At 44.7% G+C, this 17,076-nt stretch overlaps 3 protein-coding genes across 3 annotated transcripts in view; 2 read left to right on the forward strand and 1 right to left on the reverse strand.

The window, feature by feature from the left end:
* The first annotated feature begins 374 nt into the window (after positions 1 to 374).
* Positions 375 to 6,667, forward strand: TDRKH (tudor and KH domain containing). The gene is made up of 12 exons (XM_007950863.1): positions 375 to 498; positions 813 to 919; positions 1,516 to 1,605; positions 2,262 to 2,366; positions 2,475 to 2,808; positions 3,973 to 4,133; positions 4,523 to 4,695; positions 4,922 to 4,986; positions 5,294 to 5,445; positions 5,657 to 5,758; positions 6,347 to 6,443; positions 6,615 to 6,667. The coding sequence occupies exons 1-12, from the start codon at positions 375 to 377 to the stop codon at positions 6,665 to 6,667; spliced, it is 1,563 nt and encodes a 520-aa protein (XP_007949054.1).
* Positions 6,668 to 9,033: 2,366 nt separating this feature from the next.
* Positions 9,034 to 12,561, reverse strand: OAZ3 (ornithine decarboxylase antizyme 3). The gene is given in 6 exon segments (XM_007950866.1): positions 9,034 to 9,176; positions 9,845 to 9,930; positions 10,621 to 10,796; positions 11,982 to 12,056; positions 12,058 to 12,118; positions 12,401 to 12,561. Coding segments are annotated over 6 exon segments (564 nt in total). The 5' UTR covers positions 12,424 to 12,561.
* A 2,530-nt stretch (positions 12,562 to 15,091) lies between these two features.
* Positions 15,092 to 17,076, forward strand: part of MRPL9 (mitochondrial ribosomal protein L9) — a 4,544-nt gene continuing 2,559 nt past the window's right edge. Inside the window, exons 1-4 of the mRNA XM_007950864.2 lie at positions 15,092 to 15,220; positions 15,417 to 15,573; positions 16,050 to 16,174; positions 16,395 to 16,445. Coding sequence (XP_007949055.1) covers positions 15,092 to 15,220; positions 15,417 to 15,573; positions 16,050 to 16,174; positions 16,395 to 16,445 — 462 coding nt within the window. The remainder of the gene's footprint in view (positions 15,221 to 15,416; positions 15,574 to 16,049; positions 16,175 to 16,394; positions 16,446 to 17,076) is intronic.

Here is a 17,076-nt window from a genome sequence, read left to right on the forward strand (position 1 = left end):
CAACCCCTCCTTGGGTTTCTGAAGCAGTATCACTACAGAAGTAGATTGCCCAACCTTCCTTCCGAGGAGTGGCTGGTGGGTTTGAACCACCAGCCTTTTGGTTAGCAGTCAAGTGCCTTAGGCACTACGCCGCCAGAGCTCCCAACTTTTATTTTTATACACACACACATACATACATACCATAAGGGCTTGTAAATGAAACAGATTTTGAGACTGCTGAAGGGCTTAAAATGAGGAAGTAGGCAGCAGTATTATCTACAGTATTGTTTTAATGTGCTCCCATGCCTCTCTGCCAATCATACAAGTGTTTGATGAAAAGTCCTCCTCTTCTCTCATTTACTTGTTTCAGGATGTAAGTCAGAGTGCAGCAAAACATGTCCACCGGACGGACTTCTTGGACAAACCTGTCCACTATTCAGAAGATAGCATTGGGCCTTGGGATCCCAGCCAGTGTAACAGTTGCCTATATCCTGTACCGCAGGTATAGGGAGAGCAGAGGTACGTGAACTCCATGGTTGTGCCTGTGGAGATGTTCAGTCTCGTTGAACTAAAATGAAAACTCTTCCCTTGCCAGATTTGACAATTTGTTGGGGTGTAATTGACTTTTAAACAGCTTACCAGAGGGAATGCCCATGTTCTGGTCTTGCAGGGCCATCCAGCTCTCACCAAGATGCTACGTCTCCTTGTCATTATGGTTGAAATCCTCAGTTTATCTCCTGGTTCAGTGTCTCTTTGACAGGCAGATTGGGGCAGGGCTGGTAGTAGCTTTGGGTGTTATCTAACTCTGCTCTGATGTTCCATGATCTGTGCAGAAGAGCGGCTGACATTTGTTGGGGAGGATGACATCGAGGTAGAGATGCGCATTCCCCAGGAGTCGGTGAAGCTGATCATTGGCCGGCAAGGAGCCAATATTAAACAGGTAGGTGTGTAAAGAGGCAATTGGCTTTCCCAGGGATTGATTTATTGATTGATTTCTCATCTTCCTTCCTCTGCCCCTACCCCACAAAATACATCCACCATCTGTATATTTTAAAAAGAAAAAGCACAAGAACTTTTTAGCAAGGTATGTTGTTTTCCTTCTAGAGATAACTGCCTCTCCCTGGAGTGTGAATGACTTAGGTTGAAATAATGCTTTTGATTGGGTGGTTCTCAGCTTGATACAGCTGGAACCATTCTTTCCTACTATGGAATTAATGAACTCTTGTTAATTGACAGTAAATATCGAAAAGTGTCTGTGGTTCTTCTTACTATATTCCACTATTTAGTTGGAATGTCAAGAAAACAAAATATTTGGGTCTCTAATCCAGATAAAATTGGGAGGAAAGGAGTTCTAAACTGTTTTGAATTAACTGCCATTTGGGATTACTTTGTCACCAAGCTCCTTCCGTAAGTACTGACTGTAGCATCCCGATTGAATTTAAACTTGTGGCCAACTCCATCTGTCTAGTTTAGTATTCATTAGCTGGACCCAAATTGGAAGCCCTCCAGAACGTCCACATATCCTTTTCTCTGCAGTTGCGGAAGCAGACAGGCGCTCGGATTGATGTGGACACGGAGGATATAGGCGATGAGCGGGTGCTGCTCATCAGTGGTTTTCCTGTTCAGGTGTGCAAGGCCAAAGCTGCCATCCATCAGATCCTGAGAGAGAATAAACCAGTGTCTGAGCAGCTCTCAGTTCCCCAGAGATCTGTGGGCAGAATCATAGGTATCACTGGACGGCTTCCTCTCCTGTTTCCTTTATTCTTGACCTGTCCTTTCATACCTTCTCAAGAGCTTTTCCTGACCTACTTCCCCTTTGCCTTGCTAAGAAAGAGAAGGCAGGCATATTGAGACCAGAATTTTGTTTTTTTTATAAAGCCATTAGTAAAATAAAGCCCATTGTCTCAAGAAAATCTGAAATTTACAGATTTCAGAAAGGTTCAGGTAAATGTATTTACCTCATAATACATTATTAAAGGGAAGCTAAGGATATCAAGGAATAGAAATGACATAAAGAAGTTAACCTAAGTAAAGTGTAGAATTTAAGTAAAATGGAAAAAGCAAATAATCTAGAATTCCCTTCCCTACAGTAAAGATTACAGTAGGTCCTGGTTTCCATTCAGCATCTTATTTTATTCAGTTTGGTTATAAGAACTGACTCCCTTCTCCCAGTATGTACAAAATAGGGCTTTCTGTAGTAGGGGGGTGGGAAGAAAAGGACAGGTTTTTATGTATTATTCAATGCAGGGAGAGGTGGCGAAACGATTCGTTCTATCTGTAAGGCCTCTGGAGCCAAAATTACCTGTGACAAAGAATCAGAGGGGACATTACTACTATCAAGACTGATACAAATCTCAGGAACACAGAAGGAAGTGGCAACAGCCAAGGCAAGTAGCTGATAGAATTGAATTGTACCTAAAAATGAGAAGAACCCTTTAGAGGCCCTGGGCCAGAAGATCTGACCAGGTAGACATCATCCCTTTTATTTTCCACAGCATTTGATCCTAGAAAAAGTGTCAGAAGATGAAGAACTTCGGAAGAGAATTGCTCATTCTGCAGAAACCAGAGTCCCACGCAAGCACCCAATCAGTGTAAGAAGAGAGGAAATGATGGAGCCAGGTGGAACTGGAGAGCCAGCTTTGTGGAAAAACACCAGTTCTAACTTGGAGCAGGCTCTACCATTGGCTATTCCTCCCCACAAAGGAGGTGGTGACATGGCTGTTTTAGGGCCACAGCAAGAAGAAGGTTTCTGGGGGAAACCTAATGGTGACAGCTTTGAGGAGGAGAAGTCTGGAGCCCAGGCCAGTCCAGAGATGTCCATGTTTGAAAGTATGTAACAAAGAGGGAACCTGTTAGCCATATGAAAGATGGGAACAGTGGCTTAAAACAAACAAACAAAAACCAAACCCTTTGCCAGTGAGTCAATTCTGACTCATAGCAACCTGATATGACAGTGTAGAACTGCCCCATGGAGGTTCCCAGGTTGTAATCTTTACAGAAGCAGACTGTCACATCTTTCTCCAGTGGAGCAGCTGGTGGGTTTGAATCATCAACCTTTCAGTTAGCAGATGAGCACTTAACCACTGTGCCACCAGGGCTCCTTATGACCCTAAATAGGAAATAATAAAAAATAGTTTCTGTTTTCTTGACTAACAAATCTGTCATCTGCTTTTCTGATAATATTTTACTTGTTATGTGCCATCGAGTCAGACCTGACTCATAGCGACCCCTCCTTGGGTTTCCGAGGTGGTATCACTACAGAAGTAGATTGCCCCATCTTCCTTCCGAATATTTTACTTAGTACTTATAAACATAAATAATATTTTTCTAAGTATAAATGAGCTAATGAAAAAGAATGAAATAGAAATAATGCTGACAGAGGAAACTAGTTTGTGAACAGTAATAAATGAAACAATTAAATTCGCATCATAGCCTTTCTCCAAACATATTTATTAAACAAGTTAAAATACTCAGCCTTATTTTTCACTTAAAAATTTTTTTTTTAAATCTGCATTATTCAAAAAGCAAAAAGGCTCTGATTCTCTTCTATGCATAGATGCTGGATGGGCAGGAGAGAGGAGGGTTCCAAGAAGCTCACAGACTTGTCCAGGGTCAGTGAGGAGTCAGTGGTAGGATGAGACCTGGAACAGTCCCACATTTGTTGCTTTCCCCGTAAATTATCTTTCCACTGATCTGTGCTGCAGCTAGCCTATGGAGGATTACATCATCATAGATGGTGATTGACTAGAATACATGACCAAGAATGTAAATTATCTTCTTACTCAGTTACATAGACAGGTACAGAAGATAGCTTAGTACCTTTCTTTAAGGTGGTTGTCTTGTATGATTCACTCCAGTTGTCCCTGTAGCTGTTTTGAAAATGGTAACAGCCACTTGGTATTTGTAAACCCCCTCTCCTGCTCACCCCATGCAGTCTCCTCATTCCAACCAGAGATAATTCTAACGTAGCCATCATCCTTTCCCTGTGTTCAGTCCCCAGTCCTGACTTCAGTTTCCATGCTGATGAGTACCTAGAAGTCTACGTCTCAGCCTCTGAACACCCTAACCACTTCTGGATTCAAATCATTGGCTCCCGCAGCCTGCAGCTGGATAAGCTTGTCAGTGAGATGACCCAGCACTATGAGAACAGTCTGGTGAGCTGCCAGAGGGACAGGGATGGGTTTGATGAAAAGGGAGCACATTTTTTTCCGTTGCGTGATATAATCTCTTCCTCTTCCTATGGGATACCTATTCATTCTTCCTTCCTTCTGCTCTTTGTTGTTTTTCTATTTAAAAAAAAAAAAAAAAAAAAAAGCTCACTGCTTTGGAGTCGGATCTGATTCATAGTGACCCCTCCTTGGGTTTCCGAGGCGGTATCTCTATCGAAGTAGATTGCCCAACCTTCCTTCCGAGGAGTCGCTGGTGGGTTTGAACTGCCAGCCTTCTGGTTAGCAGTCAAGTGCCTTATGCTACCAGAGCTCCCATTTACTAACCTACCCACTCCTAACTCTCCCCACTCCTGACTCCTCCTCCTTACCTATAGCCTGAAGACTTGACTGTGCAGGTAGGAGACATTGTAGCAGCACCTTTACCTACGAATGGATCATGGTATCGTGCCAGAGTCCTTGGCACGTTGGAGAATGGGAACCTGGACCTCTACTTTGTTGACTTTGGAGATAATGGAGATTGCCCACTAAAGGACCTCAGAACTCTCAGGTCAGTGTGAGCAAGGGTGAGAGTCAAACTGGAAGCCCAGTTGTTGACTCCGCCGTGGCCATAGGCTGGTGAGCTGTTGGTGCTCATCACCAGGGGGCCTTGGAAGATAACCCATTTACAGAGAGCCTGCAATTATCTTCTCACATTGGGTTAGTTGGTTCTATTTAAAAGCAAAGAATATAAGAAGGCTTTTGGTTTCTAATTTCACTTTCTTTTTTGATTTTAGGAGTGACTTCCTAAGCCTTCCATTTCAAGCAATAGAATGTAGTCTGGCACAGATCGCCCCCTCAGGTAAATTGATCACACAGCCTGGTGACCCTGCCTCAGAGTAGAATAACTGTCATACAGCATGTATGAGGAGTTCTCACATTCCCAGGAGTTTTGAGTTCTAGGGACTCAAGTGCCTTTCCTTTACCAGCCCTCGGAAGCAGCAGCCAGAAACTTGCCTGGAAGTCAGACCCATTCCAACCAGAGAAGACACAGGTGTCTTCTACAGAAGAAAGGGATAGCTCCATTTTCCCTCCCCTCTCAACACTCTAACCCCCACCCCTCTCAACACTGACTCTTCCTTAGGCCCTCCCCTACAATCTTTTGCTAGGTGAACAGTGGGAAGCGGAGGCTTTGGATGAGTTTGACAGACTCACTCACTGTGCTGACTGGACACCCCTGGTGGCCAAGATCTCTAGCTATGTCCAGACTGGGATCTCAACTTGGCCAAAGATCTACTTATATGATACTAGCAATGGGAAGGTAAGATTGAGCTCACTCGCTCCTCATTATCTCTTCAACATACTCATAGCCTGGTTTACTTTTTCTTTCCCAGGAACTCTGATATTACTCCTCCTTGCTCACTGTCCCACCTGGGGAATGTCTTTAGAGTATCAATCCTAGCTTTTCTGCCCTATTTCCTCAGATTGGCTCTTCCTTACCAAAATAACATCATCTCATTTTTTTTCCTCAGAAACTTGATATTGGGTTAGAATTAGTTCGCAAAGGATATGCAGTTGAGCTTCCTGAAGACGTGGAAGAAAACAGAGCTGTCCCTGACACATTGCAAGAAATGGTGAGTGAGCCATTTAGTCATTTAGGGTGTTTCTTCAGAGCAAGCCTGATGCAGTGAGATGCAGGAGGGCTTCTAGTCATAAAATTATAGAGAGCCTTCCTAGGGATTCTCAGAATTGCTGCACAAATTGCTCAAAGGAGGCATGTGTCCCTCTCAACTCAAAAAACTCCAAACTCACTGCATCAAATCAATTCTTACTCATAATGACCCCCACTGGGTTTCCAAGGCTTTAAGTCCTTATGGAGGAGCTCTGGTAGCATAGTGCCACTTGAACCAGAAGACTGGTGGTTCAAACCCACCAGCCACTCCTCGGAAGGAAAATTGGGCAATCTACTTCAGTAGTGATACTGCCTCGGAAACCCAAGGAGGGGTCGCTATGAGTTGGGTCCAACTTGGCAGCACATAACAACAAGTCCTTATGGAAGCAGACTGCCTCATCTTTCTTCCACGGAGTAGCTGGTGGGTTGAAACCACCAACCTTTTGGTTTGCAGCCAAATTCCTTAACCAGTTCTTGGGCAAAATGACAGGGTGGCCTGCCCTTTCCCACCAGCCAATAATATTCTTTTCTGGTATTTCTTTCCCCTCAGGCTACAGAAACAGATGTCTCTCTAGGCAGCATGCTCAGTGAGACCAAGAAGAGCCCTGAAGAGATAGCACATACCCTGTCCTGCCTCAGTTTATCAGGTACAACAGCATTTCCTCCCCTCTAACATTTTTGTAAATCAAACTCTCCAAACTTGGGGAGGGTATGGCTGGGTTCTTAGCCAGGTCATTGAGTACCGAGAGGCCTGTTTTCCCCTGGGCTAGAGCAGGACAATGTCTACCTCTCCTCCCTTCTGCTCGTCTGCTCACTAGAAGCTGCCTCTATGTCTGGTGATGATAACCTTGAAGATGACTACATACTCTGAAGTCTGTGCTTCAGCTGGTTCGGCCATCTGCTTTGCTGTGTGAGTGGAGCTATCATCTCTCTCTGTCAACAGTAAAGTAATGAGGGATGACAACAGGGCCCTCTTCCCCATGCTCCATCTTAGTACTACTACTTCACAATTGCCTTTCTGCAGCTTAACTTGCTCTCAGATTGAGCCCTTTCAAGCTTTTTGTGTCCTTTGTGTGTTTATGTCTTTGGCAGGACTTGTCCTAGGAGAGAGGTGTCTAGGATAAAGAGGTCTGTGCAGTCCCTCCTCTTGTTACACATACAGTCTGGCTTGCTGTGGACCATGCATTTTCTACTTCCACTGGACTACCAGAGAGTGTCGAGTACGGGGAGACAAATATATCCCCCTTCTCTGCCCCTCTGTCTGCCTCTCCTGCTTCCCCCATGTTTGAGTGCCCTGCTGCGTTACTTCCAGGCTGTGCAGCATTGAGCTTGGCCCCCTCTGCCAGTGATAACGCACATTACTGCTAGGCTGTGTCCTTTTTTAGGCTAGGAAACAGCCAGAGTTTGGTCATTGGAAGTGATGACTCTACAGACATCCGACTCTGGTTAAGGGAAATGTGGAGACTCCAGGACTGCAGTGAGTCCAGCAGAGGCAGAAATCAGCATAATTGTATTAAAAAGCCAAGGGAACTGGGAAGAGTTCCCAGCCCCAAGTGCTAATAGGCTGATGTAGACTTTGGTTAAAATACAAGTACAAAGGAAGAGGGCAGGCTCAGGAAATAGTCTAAATTACTAGTATAGTGTCTGTAATATATGTACATGCATACAAACCCCTATAGAGAAAGAACATAGATGGCTCTGTTTCAATCATCTGGGAATTCTTGGCTAATAAAGTTCTTAAGAAAATGATCTAAAAACCAAATGCTGATTTGATCAAAAGGTGGAAGCAGGCCTTCCAAGTAACATCTCTTCTGAGACTAAAATCTGGTGAAAATAACCAACACCTCAAAAAAGGGCCCAATGACAAAACAAGTGTCTGATGCATGTGTTCACATTCTTTCCCCATAGTTCCTTCCAAAGTCATTAAGAACCAGAACCAGTTGAGTTTTAGGCTGTGTATAAGACCCCACCTGAACTACGTGGAAGAAAAGGCCTGGATTAGGATTCCAAAAATCTGCCTAGCTCTCCACTGTACACGTATTGTGAGACTTCAGATAGCCATTTCCTTACAACCTCTTTCCATTTCTGACAGTATGTTAATCCAATGAGAATGTTGAAGGTACTTTAAATGAGATGGATTGTTTTTTTAAGAGCCAAGCAAGATAAACTGGAAAACTTAAAGTTAGCATATAACTTTTCCTTAAAATCTAGGCATTAGTAGGGTCTGCCTTTATACTACATGGCCACTATATTTTCTCTTAGCTGCAGTAGGTTTTATTTTCTCAGAAAAACCTCAGTACCAAGTTAGCAGAAAATGTGTAGTAAAGGAGTGGCTGTAGCCAGTAGTACATGGAGTCTTGTAGACTCAATGAGGGGCTTCCATTGACATGACATTTCAGGCATGGCTGCCATGAACTGAGCTTACTGAAGCATGCTCTGCCCTGCGATTGGATCTACCGTACAACAGAGTTGTGAGCCCATTTAGTCCCCAGCTCCCTCAGGTCCTTGGGAAGCTGTTATTCTCAGAGATCCTCCTGCTACAAATAATTTATAGGACTTCCTGCTCTAGAAAATGAATAATGTCTCATTCCTAGCTGCAGCTTGTTACCGTACTGTATGTAAAGATCTATTTAATATGACCCTTTGGTCTGGTCAGTTTACCAGAATGACAATTACTTGTCATTATTCCATCACAACTTCTGTTATTCCTGCTCCTGGAGTACTCTCTTTGATACTACCTCTTGTCTGTCTGTTGAAATCTTCCCCTTGAGCCAAAGCCAAGGGATCCATGAAACCTTCCCTAGTTTCCTGTCCATCCAGAGAGGGGAGTTAGCACTTGTTTCCAGTTTGAACTCTGGATGAAAACTTCCCAGCAAGGCTTAGTTTTTTCGAATCCTTAACACTTGGACCTTGCCCTTGGCATGTGTTCAGTAAATGATTATTGAATAAAACAGCTTTAGAGCAGAGGTGAAGGCAAAGGGAACCTAAAACCCTTGGGTGCCTTCCGTCTCTGGCTCAGGTGGTCAGTCATTCAGTGCTTAATCTACAATGAATTCTGCTCTGTAAGGCTTATATTCTGTTTAGCCAACCCCACTGTCCCCCTCAAGAAACAATGAACACTGGAGGATTGCACTACCCTTTATTCCTAGGATGGAGGAAGGTGTTCTGAATCACATCCTGGACTCCTGGTTCCCCTGTCAGGGCTCCCAGCCCCTCACAGAGTAGAAATGAGCATGTTCAGGGAGGTTCACTGGGTGAGTGGCCAAGGTCTCTTTCAAGGGGATACACCATAAAGATGACATTGTCCCAGGGAGGGAGGGCAGGGTGATCTGGTCTGACCACCTCAAAGCCCATGTAGCTGAAGGCCCGCAGTAGGGCACCTGTGAAAGAAGGGAAGAAGAAATTACCGAACACTCTTAGGAGCTCAGTATATCTTTTCCCCTAGAGACTGGAACAGCTGTGGGGGAAGCAGGCATTCAGATGACATGTGCTGGGGTCACACAGACCTAGACTCAGCCTGGCTTTGTAACATTCTACAAGTTAACCCTTCTGAACTTCAGTGTTCTCATTTATAAAATGAGGGTCATAGGACCTCGCGAATTGAAGATTAAGTGAGATGTTTATGAAGTGCTTAACACAATGGTGGCATAGTAAACCATTATTATTTATGAATGGTTTTTGACCATCCTTTGTCTAAAATCCCAAAATATAAACTCCTTAAGAAAGTATGGTTTCTATAATATGCTCCAAGCATCTAGTTGAATATATTTCTGTCTTACTGGCTTTGTGCTTGAAAGATTTGAATCCCCATCTACCCCACCAGCCACATGCCTTGAATATGTTCTGCTATTTCAACAGTGCTCCTTCAGTCTGGTCTCAAATCCTCTTACAGGGGCTTTCTAATAGTCTGGTTGTAACTTTGATGAACAGAATACTGGGTGCCTTAATCCATTTTTTAAAGAATGGGGAGAAAAGAGTCTCCCACAAAGGAAAAGAACCCGTGCGTTGCTTCAACACTGAGGGCGAGGAAAGACAGTTGATCCCGCACCTGTGTCATTCCGATTGTTACAGAAGTTCACAAACACGGAGTTTACGTTGGTCTTCTCCTCCACATACTCCAGTGTTGCGGTCAGACTAGGACCCAGAGAGACAGAAAACGGTTAGTCAACTCAGAATCCAGAAAAACATCTACTTGAAGCAGAAGAAGTTGGTCAGTATTTACTTTCCATCTCAGTAAGGAAATGTAAGTTGCCAAACTAGTTTTGGTAGATTTTTCTCCAAAGCCAAGGGATTGCACACTACTGTACTAACAGCCAAGCCATAAGAGGCATCAGGGGAGTGGAGGGCACTGCTCTATAAAGGCAAACAGCTGGAAGGCATTTCCCATTTTCACCTATGTATGGATTCTCACTTCTGTGTTTCTGAATTAGAGTTCAGTAACCTCCCACAGACTATATTCCTTGAACCATAGACCCTTGTCTGCATGCAGTTGGTTTTCATGTGTCCATCTTCTGAATTAACCCTCACTGGTCAGTATATGAGGAGTTCTGGTGGCATAATAGAGCATTTGGCTGATAACCAAGAGGTTGGTGGTTTGAACCCATCAGCCACTCTGCAGGAGAAAGATGAGACAGTCTGCTTCCATAAAGATTTACAGCCTTAGAAACCCTGTGGGGAAGTTCTACTCTGTCCTATAGGGTCGCTGTGAGTCAGAACTTGATGGCAGTGAGTTTGGTCAGTATGCCCACTACCTGACTGTGACATGATAGAAGAGTGGAATCCCCTCCCCCTTCTCTCCCCATTCTCCCATTCAGGCTCAGTCACCTTTCCCTGTTGCCTTGGTCCAAGGCCCGATATGGGATATCTAGGAAGAGTCGATGGTCACAGAGAAGGCCGTGCCAATGGGCTGAGGTCTGTGGGGTGAGGCGGAAGTGAAAGTCTAACTGCACGGGGTCCTGGTGGAGCAGGGGGTCAGCAGCTAGCACCGTCAGGTTCCCAGCCTGCAAGAGGTCAGGAGTGGAAATGAGAATAATGGTCTCCTGTGCTCATCTAGTCCTCAGAATCAGGTCTCAGGCAGATTTTTGCCTTTCTGTAGAGGTGAGGGGGTGGCCGATGGGAAGCCTGGAATAGTCTTAGATATATATCCCTTAGTCCTGGGACCTATCAGTCATCCCTGTTATGGAGCTCCTGATATCAAACTCAATCTGGAATCAAGTTGATGCAGTATAACTGTCTGCTAACCTCACCCCAGGGATACACTAATGCCTTGGAAGCTTATAAACATTTAAATCAGAGCAATGTTTCCTTTTATTCTTTAAACAAAGGTGTATCATCTGTTCTCACTTGTAACACTTGTCCAGTTTTTTTTTTCCACCATTTTCTCATTTAAAATGTGGAGGTCTCAACCAAGCATGTTATTGTAATAAATTGCAAGGGTAAGTACAGTTAGGAGTTATAGGTTCTGGTCCCAGCTTAGCATCTAAATAACTATGTCCCAGGAGACTTAATACACTATTCTACTTTGCTCCCACTTGCCCTCTCTTCCTATCCTGCTTTTAAACCACCAGCTGTTATGGACTTGGGAATCATGGTGGTGCAGTGGTTAAGCACTTGACTGTTAACCAAAAGGTCAGTAGTTCAAACCCACCAGCCATTCTGTGGAAGAAGGATATGGCAATCTGCCTCTGTAAAGATCATGGCCTTGGGAACTCTATGAGGCAGTTTTGTTCTGTCTTACAGGGTTGCTATGAGTCAGAATTGATTCATTGGTAATGGGTTTGGTTTTGGGTTTGATGAGGCTTTAACTTAAGATCTCTGGACCAGAATCCTCATCTATGAAACAAGTAGCTTTTACCCATGAGCTCCAAGGTCCCACCTAGCTTTAACTTTCTATGATATATTTCCCAACTAGCTACTATCCCTCCTCCACAAGGTATTGTACAGTAAAATCTGGGAAAGCTAGAATCTTTGTAAGGTAGAAACCTGTCAGAAAAGGAAAACTCAAAATACTTTCCACTAATACAGAAGCAATAGAAAAGTGGTAAGATGTTTTATGCCTCTGTCAAAGCGTAAAACGTGTGAGAACTGGAAAAAGAAGGTGGTCCTGTCGAGTTCTGGCTTTCACAGGTTTCACTGTAGAAGCAAGGAGCTTCCCTTGTCCCAGCACCAGCCCACACTCCACTTACCGAATACAGTTCTTTAAGCTGGTTGTTGTCACCCTGATCGGTGCTTCTGTCCACCCGGAGACCTACTGGGGACTCAGGAGCACTGAAGGCAGGAACGGGGCCGGAGTGTCAGGTCCTCCCGTTCCTTGTAAGTGACACTAGTTGGGGAAAAGGCCCAGATTAGTTTATTTCAAGGTCTGAGATGGAGAAAGATTCATAGTTCCACAAACCAAACCCTGATACTGTATCTTTGCTATCTTGAGTAGACCAGCCTGTTTCCATTTTCCCAGGCCCAACAGGTAGTAAAATTCTAAAGAAGTTCCATGCCAATCTTCCACCCTATTTTGCTGTTACCATCTCTTGCCACTTGGGAATTTGTTTCAACATCTTCTATTCTTATATTTGTATAAACTACTACAAGTAAAGATGAAAACAAGTACCTTTTACAACAACAAGGCAGCATCTTCTCCCGGAGGGTGATCCGGTATTTGTAACAGTAAAGGTAGTAGGCGTACGGGGACCAGATTGGATACCGGTAGTTCCGTGTTTTTCCCTTCTTGATATAAGAAAGGGAATAAGCAGAGGGGCGTGACCTGTTACAAGGCAGTTTCTCAGTTCAGTGCCTCCCTGCGGCAAAGTGAGGTTCAGAGGTGAGTGGCAGAGGTTCAGGCAACCTGGTGCAATTATGACCCGGTAGGCACTATGACATGGACAAGGAGCTAGCCTTTAAGTCACTTCAGGACTTCGCTCTGCCGCTCCCCTGTCCCACAGTAGCCACTTAACCACAGCTCGTACTCAACTATGCATGCACTTTACAGCAGTACTAGTGGTTAAAACGTGTACTGGTAAACAGCCCTGCCCAAACACTTGTGTCCACCTCATTTTAGATGTGGGAATTCCCCCCAGTTCCACTTCCCCATAGGCTGTCAGCTAAAGGGCTGGTGTCTGATTCTGCAGGAGGCTTCAAAGGCCAGCAGCATCTGACCTGCTGGGGTTCCCTACCAAAAAAAAAAAAAAAAAAAAACCCCACTGCCATCAAGTCGATTCCAACTCATAGCAACCCTCATTGGGTTTCCAAGGCAGTAAATCTTTATGGAAGTGGATTGTCCAGTCTTGCTTCCACAGAGTGGCTGGTGGGTTTGAACCACCAACCTTCTGGTTAGCAGTCAGATAGCCTTAGGTTCTCTAGGTCCTACCAAAACCAAAAACCAAACCCACTGCCATGGAGTTATTCCAACTCATAGTGACTACCATTAGGTTTCTAAGGCTGTAAATCTTTACAGAAGCAGGTTGCCTCCTTGTCCTCCCACAGAGAAGCTGGTGGGTTTTGAACCACCGACCTTCTGGTTAGCAGCCAAATGCTTACACACTGGGACACTAGAGCTCCTTCCCAGGTCTTACAGTTCTAAATTTGTATCACCATCCACACCCTTACAACTCAGGGGTGCTACAAGTGGTTGAGCTTTCTCTACTGCCTGTCTGGTAGGCATTGCAAACTAAATGCTGCAGGGGCCTGGGCAGCACATGGAAATTAGTGCAGCTGCAGGGTGGGGCTGTAGCAAAATGGAAAGCCCACACTCTGTCTAAAAGCAGACACAACTTGGTGCCATCCAGTTCTTGCTGTGGAAGAATGCAGACTTGGTACCAGATCATGATTTCTCAGCAGAAACTGGAACAACAGTTATTTGTGGTACCTTGCTCCATTTAATACATACACACACACAAGCTACTGATTCAAAAAATAAAAGCTGCTGATAAAAAAAATCGCACCGGAAGAGATTTGGTTCTAGGATCCACCAGTTTGAGATCTCTGCATAATCATTAATTCATCCATCCAACTATTTATTGAGGTCCTTCTATGAGCCAGCGAAGGAAGATGGGGCAATCTACTTCCATAAAGATTTACCATCTTGGAAACACAATGAGGTCGCTATGAGTTGGAATCGACTGGATGGCAGTGAGTCCCCCCCTTCAAACAAGGAGCCAAAGGTCCCTGGGTGGCACAAACTTCTCAGCTACTAGTCTAAAAGTTGGCCATTTGAATGCACCCAGCTGAGTCGAGAAAAAGGCCTGGCAATCCGCTTCTACAAAGATTACAGAACAAAAGTTCCCTGCCCTATGGACCGTCTAACAGTGGGAGAACAAACTAAACCGAGTAAATTATTTAGTATGTTAGAAAATAACTGCTATAAGGAAAAATAGAGCAGGATAAAGGAGGATGAGGAGTGTGAACAGAGTAGGGCAAAGTTGCAGTGATCGGGTGATCCAAGTAGTCCTCATTGGAAAGATGACAGACTTGAAGGAGTAGACCCTCTGTTCATCCCATTTAGATGTATTTCTCGTCAGTACTCAGACTCTCCACAGAGGGAATTTTCTGGGTTTTACTATAGTTTCATCTTCTGAGCTCTGGTGGCACAGTGGTTAAAGCATTCCACTGCTAATCAAAAGGTTGGTTCAGTCCCACCAGCCACTCAGTGGGAAAAAGATGAGGCAGTCTACTTCTTAAAAGATTTACAGCGTTGGAAACTCCATGGAGCAGTTCTACTCTGTTGTATAGGGTCGCTATGAGTCAGAATTAATTCGTTGGCAGTGGGTTTGGTTTTGGTTTGACCATAGTTTCCTCTTCCTGTAACCCTTGTGATTTAGAATTATTCTTTAATTAGCTTAAATACTGCAGTTCAATGACTAAGGTTAGACTCTTTCTCCTAGGCCTGGCATAGCTTTCCAAAGGATCCTACCCTTCCACCACTTTTAGGTAGATTTGCGGCTACCAAAAAAAAAAAAAATGGGAGCAGCCTCCTTCACTCCAGATCCAGCCATTGTACTGGGTCGGAATTGGAAGTGACGTTAGACAACAACTAGCGCTAAACCGAAGCCATTTTAAAGTGAAACCAAGAGGGAGCTATTCTGTTTTCACGTGTCTGTCCATCGAACATTATGGAGCAACTATGTCAGCTCTCTCCGCACCGGCGGTTCCGTGCAACCGCGCTCCAAGCCGTGCCCACGCTTTCCCTCAGCGTAGCCCAGATGACAGCCACGCCAGCTCAGGCGCTCCACGGGCAGCCCCAGCGGGGCCTTTTCTGCCTCCAGGCGCCGAGGTCCTTGTTCACCCTTCCTCCGTACCCGGGAACATGGCTGCGGCTGTGATTGCTGCCCCAGGCAGGGCTTTGCTTCGGGCAGGATCTCAGCAGCTGTTCGGGCCGCGACTTGGAGCAGGCACCCTTGGTCCGGACCGCAACTTCAGCCTCTCTCACAATCGGGTGAGGGCCAGGGCTGGCTTGTAGGGCCCCCCACCCCCGACCCTGGCGTGGCTGTTTCCACCTGAGTGTTAGTCCTAAGAGCGGGTTGAGACTTGTGGGGCCCCGGGAGTGGCAGGCTCTCCTTTAGATGCCCGCGGCCTCAGAAGGGGGCAAGTTACAGTGGAGACTCGCTCACCCTCGCCTCTGTGGTCGCCAGGGCACAGTTATCGTGGAGCGCTGGTGGAAGGTGCCGCTGGCCGGAGAGGGCAAGAAGCCGCGCCTGCATCGGCGACACCGCGTCTATAAGCTGGTGGAGGACACGAAACACCAGCCGAAAGACAACCTCGAGCTCATCCTCACGCAGTCAGTGGAGGGTAAGGCTCTGGAGAGGTACTTCCTAGCTCAGGCTATTCTTGTTTAGCATCAGTTTTTCTCTGCACTTCTCCCTCGGCTGTTTGCCTTGCTTTCTCTATTGTGTAGGAATTATGTTTGTATCTGAGAAAAGGAAGCCTTGAAGAGTGCTGTGATAGTGACATTGGCTTTTTGCAAGGAAAATTAGAACAAGATGCAGCAACAGCCTTAACAGTATTCGGGGAAAAAGGCCACAGACATTGAAGTCCTCTGATGGGACGGTTTCAGTCTGTACAGAGAATATTGAATCTTTAAATTGGGTCCTAAATAAACCAATTAGAAGTCTCTTAAATGCTGTTCCTGGTGAATATGAATTAGCATCTTTTCTAGAAAGAATTATTAGCACTGTCGAGAATAAAAGATACATATTTCTTTGATTACCTCCTTCTCTTTAGGATCTCCTAGATAGTTCTTACCTGTCTCTTGTTTTCACTGGCAGAACTTGGAGTCCGGGGTGACTTGGTCTCAGTAAAGAAATCTGTGGGCCGTAATCGACTCCTTTCGCAAGGACTGGCTGTATATGCATCCCCTGAAAACAGGAAACTGTTTGAAGAGGAGAAATTGGTATGCTCAAAGGAAGGGCAAAAGGACTTGGAAGAATAAGAAAAGATGGATTGTTTAGTTTTGATTTTATATTTAATTTGAAAATAAAGTGGGAACTGGAAGACTAGAATTTCAGAAGCCCTGCCCATGCCCAGTATAGTAAGAGTTTGATATGACTTTCCATGGGCTTTTGTTTTGTTTTTTCACTTTTTTGTTTTCTATCTTGAACTTTCTTTTCTAGCTAAGACAAGAAGGAAAATTAGCGAAGATCCAGACCAAGGCAGGTGAGGCGGTGAGTAGAAACATTTATTGATCACCAACAGGAGTCACCAGCCTCTCTTGAGTCATCCTAATTTCCCCAAAGTCTCCTGATTGCAGACGTAAGAGTCAGGGAAAGAGGACATGTAGTGTCTGCTATAATTGGTATGGAGACTTTCTGGCAGATCCTGACCTGTCAGATGAAGTGCCCTAGTTTACTGAGAAAAGCCCCATCCTGGGCATTGGGGAACCCATGGAAAAATGAGATGAGGGCTCTGCCCTCACAGATACTTACATACAAGCTGTAGATAATAGACACATAAGAAGGTGAATTGGTAAACTCAAGGCAATAAATTATAAAAGTGAGGTGGACCACAGTGGTCTGTGGTGACTGGGGAGGGCTTTGTGGAGCAGAAGGGATTGAATTAGGCCCTGGATCAGTAGACTTTGAATAAGTAAGAAGGACAGGAAAGATATTCTTTTTTATTTTTTCTTTTTTAAATACAGTTTATTGAAATATAATTTATGTACAGTGAAATATACATGGACATGGGTCAGTGCTTTTTTTTTTTTTCCCCCCCTCCAGTGTTTCCTCCCCTCCCTTGTCACCCCTGGTAACCAACAAAGAAAGTTTCCTTCCATATATAAACCTTTCCTTGACTTTT

This window comes from Orycteropus afer, unplaced genomic scaffold, assembly GCF_000298275.1.
Source record: "Orycteropus afer afer isolate SDZICR_OR568_19922 unplaced genomic scaffold, OryAfe1.0 scaffold00290, whole genome shotgun sequence".
In the NCBI taxonomy this organism is placed as follows: Eukaryota; Metazoa; Chordata; class Mammalia; order Tubulidentata; family Orycteropodidae; genus Orycteropus; species Orycteropus afer.